This window comes from Micropterus salmoides, unplaced genomic scaffold (assembly GCF_014851395.1).
Source record: "Micropterus salmoides isolate LMB-PRFRI ecotype aquatic unplaced genomic scaffold, ASM1485139v1 Ms_hic_scaffold_2, whole genome shotgun sequence".
Lineage (NCBI taxonomy): Eukaryota > Metazoa > Chordata > Actinopteri > Centrarchiformes > Centrarchidae > Micropterus > Micropterus salmoides.
Window position 1 is genome coordinate 53,403,110 of NW_024041150.1, and position 13,000 is coordinate 53,416,109.

The 13,000-nt window shown below is 41.2% G+C and overlaps 1 protein-coding gene and 1 pseudogene across 1 annotated transcript in view; one reads left to right on the top strand and one right to left on the bottom strand.

The window, feature by feature from the left end:
• The window catches only part of LOC119912659 (zinc finger protein 239-like), a 30,413-nt gene extending 28,264 nt beyond the window's left edge, over positions 1 to 2,149 (bottom strand). Inside the window, exon 1 of the mRNA XM_038731943.1 lies at positions 1,872 to 2,149. Within this exon, the coding sequence (XP_038587871.1) occupies positions 1,872 to 1,940 (69 nt within the window). The 5' untranslated portion in view covers positions 1,941 to 2,149. The remainder of the gene's footprint in view (positions 1 to 1,871) is intronic.
• The window catches only part of LOC119912628, a 337,535-nt pseudogene that overhangs the window by 57,282 nt on the left and 267,253 nt on the right, over positions 1 to 13,000 (top strand).

Below are 13,000 nucleotides of genomic sequence, written 5' to 3' on the forward strand. Positions count from 1 at the left end.
TTTAGCTTCTTCGTAACAATTCGCAACATTCTCAAATTGCATGACTTTTCCAGGTTTTTCATGAATCCTGTTATATGCTTGCTTATAACTTTAAGGTGGGTCTCTGGCACTGACAGCTTGTTGTGACAGACTTGTGCGCCGTTTATGATACTAACCATTCAATTCTTAGACGAGAGAGAGAGCTTAAATAGTAAAAAATAAAAATAAACAGAAATCAATATGTGGCCATCAGCGTTGAGCATTTGTGAGTGGTTGGGTTAGTGGAAACTATTTCTTTGTGAAACGTTAACTACTATAAAGTTGTTATTATTGGTCCCCTCTTGTAAATTCGGCTAATCTAATGAATGAAGTTATTCCTTTCTGTGTATAAATGTAGTGTCAGTTTGTCACGGTGTGTTGCAGTACCAGCATATAAGCTGCTCCGACACTGGACAGAAGATCAGCTTTTTGAAAGCAGTATTCATTTTATTGTCTCGATTGTTAAGTAGCACACGCCTAAACCAACCTCAAGGTTAATTTAAAAGCTGACCGCTAAATGTGAGGTATTATAACGTAACGATTCATAATCCGAATTCTGTATTCCGGTTCTGTCTACACAGTAATGACTGCAGGCAGGGCTGTGCAATATGACCAAAAACTCATAATAAAATGTCATGAGTTACTGTTACCGAGTTAATTTCCTCATATTTTAATATTTTAATAATTAACTCATGATATTTCTCTACATTGTAAAGGTGGGGTAAACTTGTGTGATTCTGGAGAAATCCAATAACAGTACAAACATCATGATATAGAGTGAACAACAAATTCGCAAGTAATGTAACTAACGTTAGCTAAGTTGTGGGTTATGTTAGTAGCAAACTGACGCTATATGCTGCTGCAAAGCTAATGAGAGGACGAGACGGCCCAGAGCGGCACAGCTTTCCACTGCTGGAAAAGTGAAGGCTGTTACAGGTACAACTTTTACTCAATGGAAAACCAAACAAAGGCGAGTAGAGTCGAGCTGGTACCAAGCAGTGGAGGAGGGGCCGATACTCTGCTTCCTTACAATACTCAAACTGGTACTTTGTGCACAATACAAAGCCAACAGAACCACGTTGTTGTTGTTGTTTGTCCCATTTTAGACCAAAACCAAGTGTGATATCATGAAAGAGATTCGCCGTCACCGTGACGCATTTCAGCCAGTTCACATGCGCGTGCACACACGGAGTGGAAGTTGGAAGCGCTATGGATGCGGTAACTGTAGGTGCTTATTTCTTTTTTCCTGGACGAAATCACTTGCCTTTGATCAAATATAGTGAGAGTTGCTGATGTTGGGGAGTAGCCTGTAGCCAAATTCATGCTAATTTATTACTGATTCAGACGCAGTCAAAAACTCTCCAACCTCTTTGCAACCAGAAGCTTTAGCTTTTTTAGCCAGTGTTGAACAGTAGCCTAAATTAGGCGTATTAAGATCCTTTTTTAAAATTAAAAGTACTAATAGGCCTATCTCATTGTAAAAATACTCTGCAAGTACTGCTTAAAAAAAGTTAAGTACAAGTATGTAAGTAGGTTACAAGCAGGAAAATGTAGCCTATTAAAATTAAAAGTAGCTTACTACTCAAAGCAGAAAGAAAAATGTCCCATATGACTGTTATACTATTATATATAATCTCTTTAGATATTGATTCTTCTTCTTCTTCTTTCAGCTTCCTCTCTTCAAGATGAAAACAGGAACCACGGAGACACTTTGGAAATCAAACCACGTCAACACAAACCCTGGAGCGGGTTTTCAGGCTCTGATCTCTAACAACAGAATGAACGGATGATACACGGACCCTCGAGACTCTTCCTCGTGTCTTTAGTCTCGTGATGAAGTCATGAACACTGACCTGAACATCGGCGCTATCAGAGCACGAGGCTGCTGTTTGGCTCCTGCGGTCCGGGTTCTGGTTCTCCATCGTCCTGCAGGTCTCCGCTGTGACTGGTGGACCGTGTCGTCCTGGACTGAGTCTGGATTCTGGTCTCGGAGCTCTTCAGGCTGAGATACAGGAGCGCTGCGGGATCCCGCGGAGTGTTCTCGCGACGTCACGGCGTCTCGCCCCGCCCCTTAGTTACTGTCGCTAAGGCCGTTTAGAAACATGGCTCCTTGATTTCAGGCAGAAGATGAAGTTTAGTTAGTTGGTTTCCTGAAACCAGCTGATCATATTTGATGTGTATGAGGGAGTGTGCTTCACACAGAGCAGAGTTTTAATGAAGCGCTTGTTATTATCACATCAGAGGCTCATGAAAATATCCTGCTGAAGCTTTTTGTACAACAAAGACAGAAATAACTTCATGTGTCACATTTAATGTTGAATTTACAGGAAGGCAGAATCATTAAGAATTAGTCGTAGACAGCGTTTCACAAAGTTTCTAAAGTGTCCTCTAACTCAACAAGTCACTAAACTGCACGATTGTTGAAGGGAGTCTGGGACTTTCTCCCCGGGCCACAAAGGAGTAGCTATATTACGGTTACTGTTTAAATGGTGAAATCAGATGAAACAGACAGTTTGTTCACAAACATCTGCTGCTTCTCTCGGCAGCTAAGAGAGTCCAAACACATCATTAACATCACAGTGAAGCTGTTTGTTCACTTAACGGGCCATCGTGTGTTTGTCCAGGTCGGCTCTCTATTCAAATGGGATCAGCTGCTTGAAAAGGCGACTGATGCGCATTTTCACCTCTCTTCAGGTGATCAGCTTGAATAGGAGGCAGAGAGCTGAACATGTGGACATCAGCTGGCTATTCAGCTGCATTAATGAGCAGCCCAAACAGATGCAAACACAAAGCCACTGAAGGAAAACTGTGTGTTGTGAATGTAGCCTGCAAACCTCTTTAGTCTCCGTTAATAAAGAAGAAATTAGAAATATAACAACAACATGTTAATGTGATGCTCACTTAATAAATAAATACTGGTAGTTGGGAATAATATTTGGGGAGGATCTCTTCTCTGTGGCAGCAGCAGGTATTAAAAGCACAGAGTACGCCTATAAATGTTTACATGTTTTCCCCCCATCTAGAAAAAAGAGTCAGCCATCATGTTGATTTAATTTGACCTGACAGTCACGTGTCTCTGATCATATTCGGGCCACAGATCTTCTGCTGGTTCCAGACTTTTATTGTGGAAGTTTGTCTTAAATGATGCACAAGACATGAAGAATATTTCCATTTGATGGAACTGTGCCTTTATTTTACCAGGCTCATTAAATAACAGGTTCTTATTCAGACTAATGACCTGGCAGGAGACAAAGGCCTCCTTTGAATGGATACTGGGATTAAATAAAACAGACTTATTAGACAGCATACGGTGAGAAAATCAGTAAATGCAAGTGCATCTTAAATGTATGATCCAATTTTATGTAAAGTTCACTGTATCAGCACACCTTATTACATAATTGGCTGTTTTGTCTCCTATAAGGACATCTTGTCTCACTTGGCTTCCCCAGAAATGTAGCCCACCCTACCTCACTGCACATAACGCTGAAATTCAACAGGTCTGAGATGCAGTTACTTAAATTAACAGTGTGTAAGAAGTATAAATCCGGTATTATGTTTAAAGACGCAGACACAGTGAACACACCTGGTTTAGCATTTTGTTAAGTATGAGTAACTTGTTAGATGACACGCCAGCTAACCGCTAGGCTAACTTACGCAGTTTAAAATGGTGTAAGCTTAAGATAACAATGGTGACTGGTAGTTACAGCAGTAATAACCCCCAGTTGGGGGTTGTGAGGGCTTTAAGGTGGGACAACACAAGGTGCTCAAAAGACTTCATAACGACAGAGGTCAGGGTGACGGGTCTGTGGTCATCTAGTTCCTCCTCGTCCTTCCAGCTGTTGTTGTCACCTGATAGAGCCTCTGCCTCCAGTGCTTCCTCTTGTGGCCTTTTAAAAGTCCCCAATCTACTGGCTCCAGGTTGTGAATCAGAGTTGAGAGAGCAGTAGACAGGTTGGCGTTATCCAGTTTCTTCTGATGACTGCTTTTAGTTTGTTCTTAGTCAGCTGACAGCTTCATTCCTCTCACTCTCTTCCAGGTCTGGGCCTCAGGCTCCTGGGGGATCCTGGTCTGGTCTTTGAGCTTCGGCTTGAACTGGAGTGCATAGAGGAGGAAGTGACGAAGAGTCCAGGTCAGGATCCACATGGATTGGGTTTCTTGATTCATGTACTTCCTACTTCAGGTGATGAAGGATGCAATGTGTAAGGTGGTGTTTGTTGTGGTGACTTGTTTTATTCGTACACATCTCCTTATCCTGACTGAACATATCTTGACTCTGACTTTGTGTGTAACTTATTTTTGTATGTTTTGTTATAGTTTCATGTTTTACTGTTCACCTGTGGATCAGTTCCTCCCATACATTTGTATTTATGTGGATATATTATTCAAAAATCACATAAGGAAAACGTATAAAAAGCAGAAGCTCACTGTGCAGAAATGCTGCCAGCAACACATGAAGACCTGCTGGACCTCTGTAAGTATGCCCACACTAACAAAGTCAGCACTGTGGCCCTGACTGATGATCAGGTGTACACTGGACGGTCAGCATTTCCAAAGAGAAAACTTTGGTTTTTGTTTGCATTTGTTTTACAATATCAGCAACAACATTTAAAATGTTTCCTTAAAGGCCTGACTGATGTCCCTAGAAGACCCTCTCAATGTTAGCAGCCTGTTTTTTAATTAATGTAAGTAATAAGTGTTATGGAAAGACTGGTGTGTCATGTGATGTTTGTTCTTCAACACACACACACACAGATGTGTAGTGATGGTGTAACCCTCCCCTCCATGTCTCTGCTGGGACGTCCTCATGGGCAGCATGTTGTCTCTGAGTTATTCTGCTTCCTCCGTCCTCCAGCCGGTGACCCAGAGATCCACCGAGCTCCTCCATCATCCAGGATGTTCCCCTCACTTTCACAGGTGGAGCAGAGAGGAGCCCCAGCTGGATCCTATGAGGACGTCTGTTACCGGGCAGAAACAGGCTGCTTGTTGATTGGTCGGCCGATCTGACGGACAGTAAAAGGGGAAATTCTAATATTAATATTCCTCCAGAAGTGTAAAAGGGAATAACAGCAGCAGCAGAGGCTCTGAACGTCTTCATGATGATTCAGCAAATGAAAATGATTCCATGTGTGTGGAATCCAAATCAGAAATGAATCCTAAATACTCTTTATTGCTCCCTCACATGTGGGTCCTGAATCCTGGAGCTGGTTTAACTGAGTCTGGGTCTCTCAGAGCAACAAGGCCGTGCTGGAGAACCAGTATCATGAAGCTGCTTATGGACTGGCTCTGTTAACTCGGGGTTTTCCATCCAGCTCCGAGCGTGTTGATGTGAAACAGGACGAGTTGTTAGTTCCAACAACATCATCACAACCATGAAGGAAGAGCTTCATCTGAGACCTGCTGAGTATAAATTAGACAGGTTTCAGACAGATTATTGGACAGAAGCTGCAGGAAGCTTTCAGCTGGCAGGGGACACAATAAGACTTTAAAATACAGAAAACAGGACTGAGACTAGATCCAGGTCCACACAGGTCCCAGTAAAGACACTAGTCATTGTCACGATGTCCCAACTCTGACTAAGCTGGGAGGGTCTGTGTGTGGAGGACTGTGTTTTGTTACTTTCTGTTTTTGAGTGTGTGAGGCTGGCGTGTTTTGGTTTTTCTGTCGCTCAGCCTTTCTCTTGCTCTTCCTTGTGGCTCTACCGACTTTCTACCCTTGCAGGTTGGCTGGAGGCGTGACTGGTGGGGAAGCATGGGGCTGGCTCACTCGCCTGACTGGCAGACTGATTAGCACACCTGATTCTTTCTGTGCTGCTTCATAAGCCCTGCAGTTCTGCTCAGTCTTCACAGGATTGTTACGTTGTATACCTCTGGAGAGGACACCTTCCCTTGTGCCCATACCTGCCTGCCTCCCCTGCGTGTCTAAACCACATCAGTCATAGTCCACTGAAGCCAACAGGGTGTTAGTGACTGAACATGTCAGAGTAACTTAAGTGGATCAGTGCTGGATTGTTTCTGATCTCTGATTTCTCTTCAGTCTTTTCTCTAAATGTGGAAATGTTGGATTTCACATTTTGTTCTATTCAAACAGAAAGAAATCAGATGTGACAGATTACTGTTTCTGTTCAGTTAGTTACTAATACTACAGAGGAAACCAGTCGTGGCTCAGTAAGACCTGATGTCAGGAGAAAATGTTTCCTGCTGTTGAACTGTGAGTATTATTGAATAGAAGAGGCATTCAGAGCTGAAGGGAGAGGAGGAAATATTCTAACCATCGTTACTAAAGATCAGTGTGGAGATCTGTGGGCAGAGCAGATTATTGCTGCAAACAGAATAATAAACCTGTCCAGCAAAATGTAACAGAAAAGATGTGGAGAGAAGAACCTGAAAGTGTTTTAATCATTGTTTGTTCTCTTCAGTTTACATCAGACCTCTGACTACTTAACTTGTTTTTGAACTCAACTTCATCTTCTCCATTTCTTTTCTGTAACTCAGTCCAGACACATGTTCAGGTTTTGGACTGCATATTTTGGTCTATATAAGTTGTGCCACATGTGAGTCTTCATTAGTTTGTAAGTGTAAGACAATGACAAATGTTTTGAATTGACTGGTGCAGACATTTGTCCAGGAGATGGCAGTGTTCTACTGCGAGGCTCATTTTCCAGCAAATGTGCATTTACCAAAAAGGGCCTTTCCGAAACTAGACCCTCGCCACTTCCACTCCGACACGGGGTGAACTCTGGTCGGAGTCACTCTCACAGCCAAATCGAGCTCCCTAATCCGCGTAGGGTTTAAATAAAGTGGCCAACTTTCAGACGAAATCCCCTCTCTCCCGTAAATAGGATCTGATGTTACCGCTGCACTCACTGCTATAATATTTGTGTCAAATAAACAACAGTTGTATTAAGATTGAGGATTGATGTTGAGGAAAACTGTGTTTTTTACAATAATGAAACTGAAAGCATTTGTCATTAATTTTGTGTTTGTTCATGAACCAAACTACTTTGGTTAATATTTCAAGTATTATACTATGACAGATATTTATGAAAAAAAATTGAATATATTCTTTTGTGAAAAGATTGATATTCATTGTAACAGAAAAGCCTATTTGAAAGTTTGAACATTCACAAATACATTTCAAAAGAAATCAAACATTATATTGAAGCATGATATAGTCTGAAGAATTTAAAAGTTAAAATGTATGCAGACTTTTCTGTAATGCCTTGCTTGTTACATGATCCCCCTGTGTATGTTCCATTATTCTTAACATTCTATAAGTCTTTTCATGTAGGTTATTTATTTCTGGATGAAGATTTTCATATTAATATGATCCAATAAAAACAACAGTTGTATTGCCTATCAGACAAGAGCAATTTTTTTTTATTAAGCACAATACTGCCTAACTTTGGGATGTGTTGTTAACCTGTGAATGGGTATATGAAATGTTAGTCAAATCACACGGAAACTCAAATTTGAAAGAAAGGTCCTTCATCGTGCAGCAAAGGGTGTTACACGCCTTCAACAAGCCGGCATCAGTGCTCACTGAGGAGGGTTAAACAACCCACTACCACTCCACCCTCGTTCGTTTTGGATGGCACTCAATGTGGCAGACCCTCCGCATGAACGCGCAAATGGAGTGGAAGTAGGTAGGGAGAGGGAGTAGCAAGCAGTTTCAGAAAGGCCCACTGTCACAGAAAAAGCATTGGAAAAGTGAGTATACAGTTGAACAACGGCTTTGATTGTGGACGATGTGGCCTGAAAATTTTGATTGATTTGCAAAAAATTCTTACTTTTTAATTGTTGTCACCTTTAGGAATGACAACATTTTACCATTTGTTTTGTGTACTTGGACTAAAATGAACGTCCATCTTGGGCCGAAATCTTACAAAATTACACAAAACTACAAACTGAACGTAAATTTCCACAAACCTCTGTGTCCTAAATGATGACAGACCTGATTTAGTCCAAAATAGAAGACAATACAAGGACACATTCTGCAGATCTTCTAAACTTAAGTACATCTTCACCTATTTGTATATCAAATGTATAATATATACCAAATACGCATCCCAAAACATTTTAATATGGTTTAAACAGATGGAACTAGGTCCCAGCATGCAACACAGAGTGACCTATGGCGCAAAATAACTTCAGAAAAATCCATCAGACAAATTGCTTAATCTCTCCAAAAATGACAGCAGAACCGCCAAAATCTGAAGAAATTTAGAAGCAACAAAAGTTACAAACAGGTGTCTTTGTGATATGTATTTATTTAGTGATTCAGCTGAAGGGCAGAGCTCATACACCAGAGGGCTGTTAGAGAGTCTGACCCAGAGAAACAGAGAAGACATTTAATGCTAGAGAATAATTGTGGAGTCCAACAGAAAAGCCTTTCTCAGCCTTGAACCACAGTGGAAACTCCTTTCTCACAGGAAAGCATGAAACAAAACAATCTCACAGAAGGTCATTATATCAAAACACTGGTACACTTAGTGGAAATTATAACATCACATAAGATGAGCAAAGAACATAAAGTAATGACATATAGAGGATTATTAAAAGTACATACAGGTAAAATCTATTTGTTTCTATTCTATTACCTTCGGCCGTCACATGGTCACATTAAGACAAAATAAATGAGCTTAAGCTATTTTGGTAGAACAGAGACATTCTTGAGTAGTGAGCAAGCTAAGAGATCAAAACATATTTAATTTAAGCAGTTTGGTCAAAATCATCAATGTCGTCATTGTCATGATCAGGTGGATTCAATCAGGTGAGGCGGAACAGGAAGTGACTGGGTCAGCGTCCCTCAGACTGATATATTTACATTATATTTATACATTAATTAGTGGCAAACAGTACAAACATCCCACAGAGGAGATGGTGCATGGGTTGGTGCAGGAGCCACGTTGAGAGCTTCAGTCTGCTTCAAAGAAGAGCTTCTTCAAGAATCAAAGAGAATCTTTTATTGTGAGCCGACATGTCTTCACCTCAGCTGGAGCCAACTTGAGTGAATCTGCGTCTCTTTGCATCAACTAGATTTGGATTTGCTTTCAGTCTGAACAAAACCACATTCAGTAATAGAAAATAAAAACGGTAAACATAGATGTAAACTATACTGCCCTACAAAGCCAAAGCGCAGTAACTACATATTTCGTCACAATTGAGTTGAAATGGGCTTTATGACGTCTGTTCTGTCTCAAAGTCTCCTACTTAAATTTTGCCCTGTTTCAGAGAAACGAGAGTGTCAAAATTGCAGCAACTACAAAATCCAAGCTAATGCCCAGTAAGTGACGTTACTGCGCTCTGGCAGGCTTTGTTTTCCCAGCTTGGACACCGCAGATACTGCAAACTGCCTTGGTAACTTCCCGAAGGGAACTGTAATACTGTTTGCCCCGATCGTAACACCTCCTCACACAGAACCAACAAGCCAACCAGATAATATTAGCTTACCACAGAGAAACACCATAGCACAATCCCCCAGTAAAATCATTGCTGAACTTGCATTAAAACGCACAGAGGCAAATGACAGCTTTATAAATCAGTTAAGATTAGCTAACTAAGTTGGCTAGCCAGCCACTTGCAAATCAGACGAACATTTTAGCCCACCTTCTCCCTTGAAGGCATTTACTCATCTCTTTCTTCACATTTCAAGCAGCTATTCCAATTGTTGTGACAGAGGTTACTCCTTCAAAAGTTGGCCGGCTCTGGTAAATTTATATTGGGCCAGTTAAAGTTAACTAAAGTTAGCTAAAGTTAGCTAAAGCTGTGCCTCCTCAGGAAAGTGGACCAGTGCACCCGACAGCACCGGCATTCACGAACGAACACACACACACACACACACACACACACACACACACACACACACCTTACTTGTAGTTCTTCCATTTCATATTGTTTGAATAGTCTCAGAAAATTTTTGACTACTGTTTTAAAAATAACCTTGGTTTGTTATAAATTAATTTTTAATTAAAATGAAAATTCTAATGGACACTGACACATCAACATTGAATTATTGTGTAAAATGCTAATAATGGTTGGGTAAATGAAGACTATGAAGATGACAATTTCTTCAAAGTCAATTTTTTAAGAGCAAAACACTGGTAAAGGGCAATTGCAATAAAAGACATCTTAATTTTGAGGCTTACTACTGAGCAATTTCAACATTTGCAACTTGCAAACATGAATAAAACTTTTAAAGCTGGTTTTATAGCTATAAAAAAAAAAGTCTTCCTAAGAAGGTATTACATGAATGCGTTACCACCGATCTAACCACTACTTGTTTGACTGGCTTATCTCAAAACTCTAACAGCATTTTTCTCAGTTTCAGTGTTTGCGCAGTTACTGCACTTAGACTTTGTAGGACAGTATACACTCACCTAAAGGATTATTAGGAACACCTGTTCAATTTCTCATTAATGCAATTATCTAATCAACCAATGACATGGCAGTTGCTTCAATGCATTTAGGGGTGTGGTCCTGGTCAAGACAATCTCCTGCAAACTGAATGTCAGAATGGGAAAGAAAGGTGATTTAAGCAATTCTGAGCGTGGCATGGTTGTTGGTGCCAGACGGGCCGGTCTGAGTATTTCACAATCTGCTCAGTTACTGGGATTTTCACGCACAACCATTTCTATGGTTTACAAAGAATGGTGTGAAAAGGGAAAAACATCCAGTATGGGGCAGTCCTGTGGGCGAAAATGCCTCGTTGATGCTAGAGGTCGATAGAAGAGCAACTTTGACTGAAATAACCACTCGTTACAACCGAGGTATGCAGCAAAGCATTTGTGAAGCCACAACACGCACAACCTTGAGGCGGATGGGCTACAACAGCAGAAGACCCCACCGGGTACCACTCAGCTCCACTACAAATAGGAAAAAGAGGCTACAATTTGCAAGAGCTCACCAAAATTGGACAGTTGAAGACATGTTGCCTGGTCTGATGAGTCTCGATTTCTGTTGAGACATTCAGATGGTAGAGTCAGAATTTGGCGTAAACAGAATGAGAACATGGATCCATCGTGCCTTGTTACCACTGTGCAGGCTGGTGGTGGTGGTGTAATGGTGTGGGGGATGTTTTCTTGGCACACTTTAGGCCCCTTAGTGCCAATTGGGCATCGTTTAAATGCCACGGCCTACCTGAGCATTGTTTCTGACCATGTCCATCCCTTTATGGCCGCCATGTACCCATCCTCTGATGGCTACTTCCAGCAGGATAATGCACCATGTCACAAAGCTCCAATCATTTCAAATTGGTTTCTTGAACATGACAATGAGTTCACTGTACTAAAATGGCCCCCACAGTCACCAGATCTCAACCCAATAGAGCATCTTTGGGATGTGGTGGAACGGGAGCTTCGTGCCCTGGATGTGCATCCCACAAATCTCCATCAACTGCAAGATGCTATCCATCAATATGGGCCAACATTTCTAAAGAATGCTTTCAGCACCTTGTTGAATCAATGCCACGTAGAATTAAGGCAGTTCTGAAGGCGAAAGGGGGTCAAACACAGTATTAGTCTGGTGTTCCTAATAATCCTTTAGGGCAGTATATATCTTCACTGTCTGTGCCTGCTTCTGGGAGACTGTCTCTTACATTGGTTGATGCTGGACAGTATTTGACGTGAGTTTTGTGTTGCAACCGAACACGGTTATCATGGTAATTAAACTGTGTACGTCAATAATAACGTCAGGAATTTTACCACGGTTTATCATTAAACCGGTAATCGTCTCAAACCTAACATTTAATGCTATAAAAATGCATTGACTGCCCTCTGCTGGTTGAAACCTGGCTACTGTAGTTTCATTTTGCTATTGGCTGATAAAACCTCTGGACTGATGCTCTTTCCAAATAAAACTTCCTCAGCCGTCATCACATGATGTTAGTCCAGCACAGTCGCATGATAACAGGTGAAAACTGTCACACTGATGCTTTGTGAATACATTTGTGACTGTTAAGGGTTCTCATGTCTGTATAAGATCTGCAACATAGGCCACAGCTGTATGGTTTCTCTCCAGTGTGAACACGTTGGTGGCTTTTTAGGTGATCGGATCGAGTGAAAGTTTTTCCACACTGTTCACACCAGTAGGGTTTCTCTCCAGTGTGAACACGTTGGTGGATTTGAAGTTCAAATGATTGAGTGAAAGTTTTCCCACACTGGTCACAGTTGTACGGTTTCTCTCCAGTGTGAACACGTTGGTGGATTTTTAAGGCACCTGATCGACTGAAAGTTTTTCCACACTGGTCACAGCAGTACGGTTTCTCTCCGGTGTGAACACGTTGGTGCATTTTTAAGGCACCTGAGGTAGTGTAAGTTTTCCCACAGTGTTCACAGCTGTACGGTTTCTCTCTAGTGTGAACACGTAGGTGGTCTTTTAGGCTACCTGATTGAGTAAAAGTTTTCCCACAGTGGTCACAGCTGTGCAGTTTCTCTCCAGTGTGAACTCTCTGATGAATCTTCAAATATCTAGATGTTGTGAAGGATTTGTCACAGTGCTGACAGCGGTGACATTTGAGTCCATCTCTTCTTCTCCTTCTCTGTATCAACAGAGAGAAACACAGTAAGTGTGATGTCATGGGGGAGCGAGCTTTGACGTCGTAACGAGCTACACAAGCAGCCACAGAGCGACCTGACTGTAATATTACATTGGTTTAGATCTGCTCTGTCTGAAAAGTACAATTAGATATCTGTTACGAATAGGGGTGTAACGGTACACCAAAAAATAAAATAAAATAAAAAATAAATCACAGTTCGGTACGTACCTCGGCTTATTTTCGGTACAGTAAGGAAAAAAACTGCAAACATGAACAATTGCTGCTGGTTTATTATGAACTTTGTAAACTTTCAAATTCCACAAAGAATAAATTATATAAAATAAAAAAGAATAAGAAATAAAATACCGCTGCAGACTACCACCAAGTTCTCTACTAAATAAAATATTCTCAAAATTTGTCCACAAGTTTGACGTGCTGCCAGAAACATACC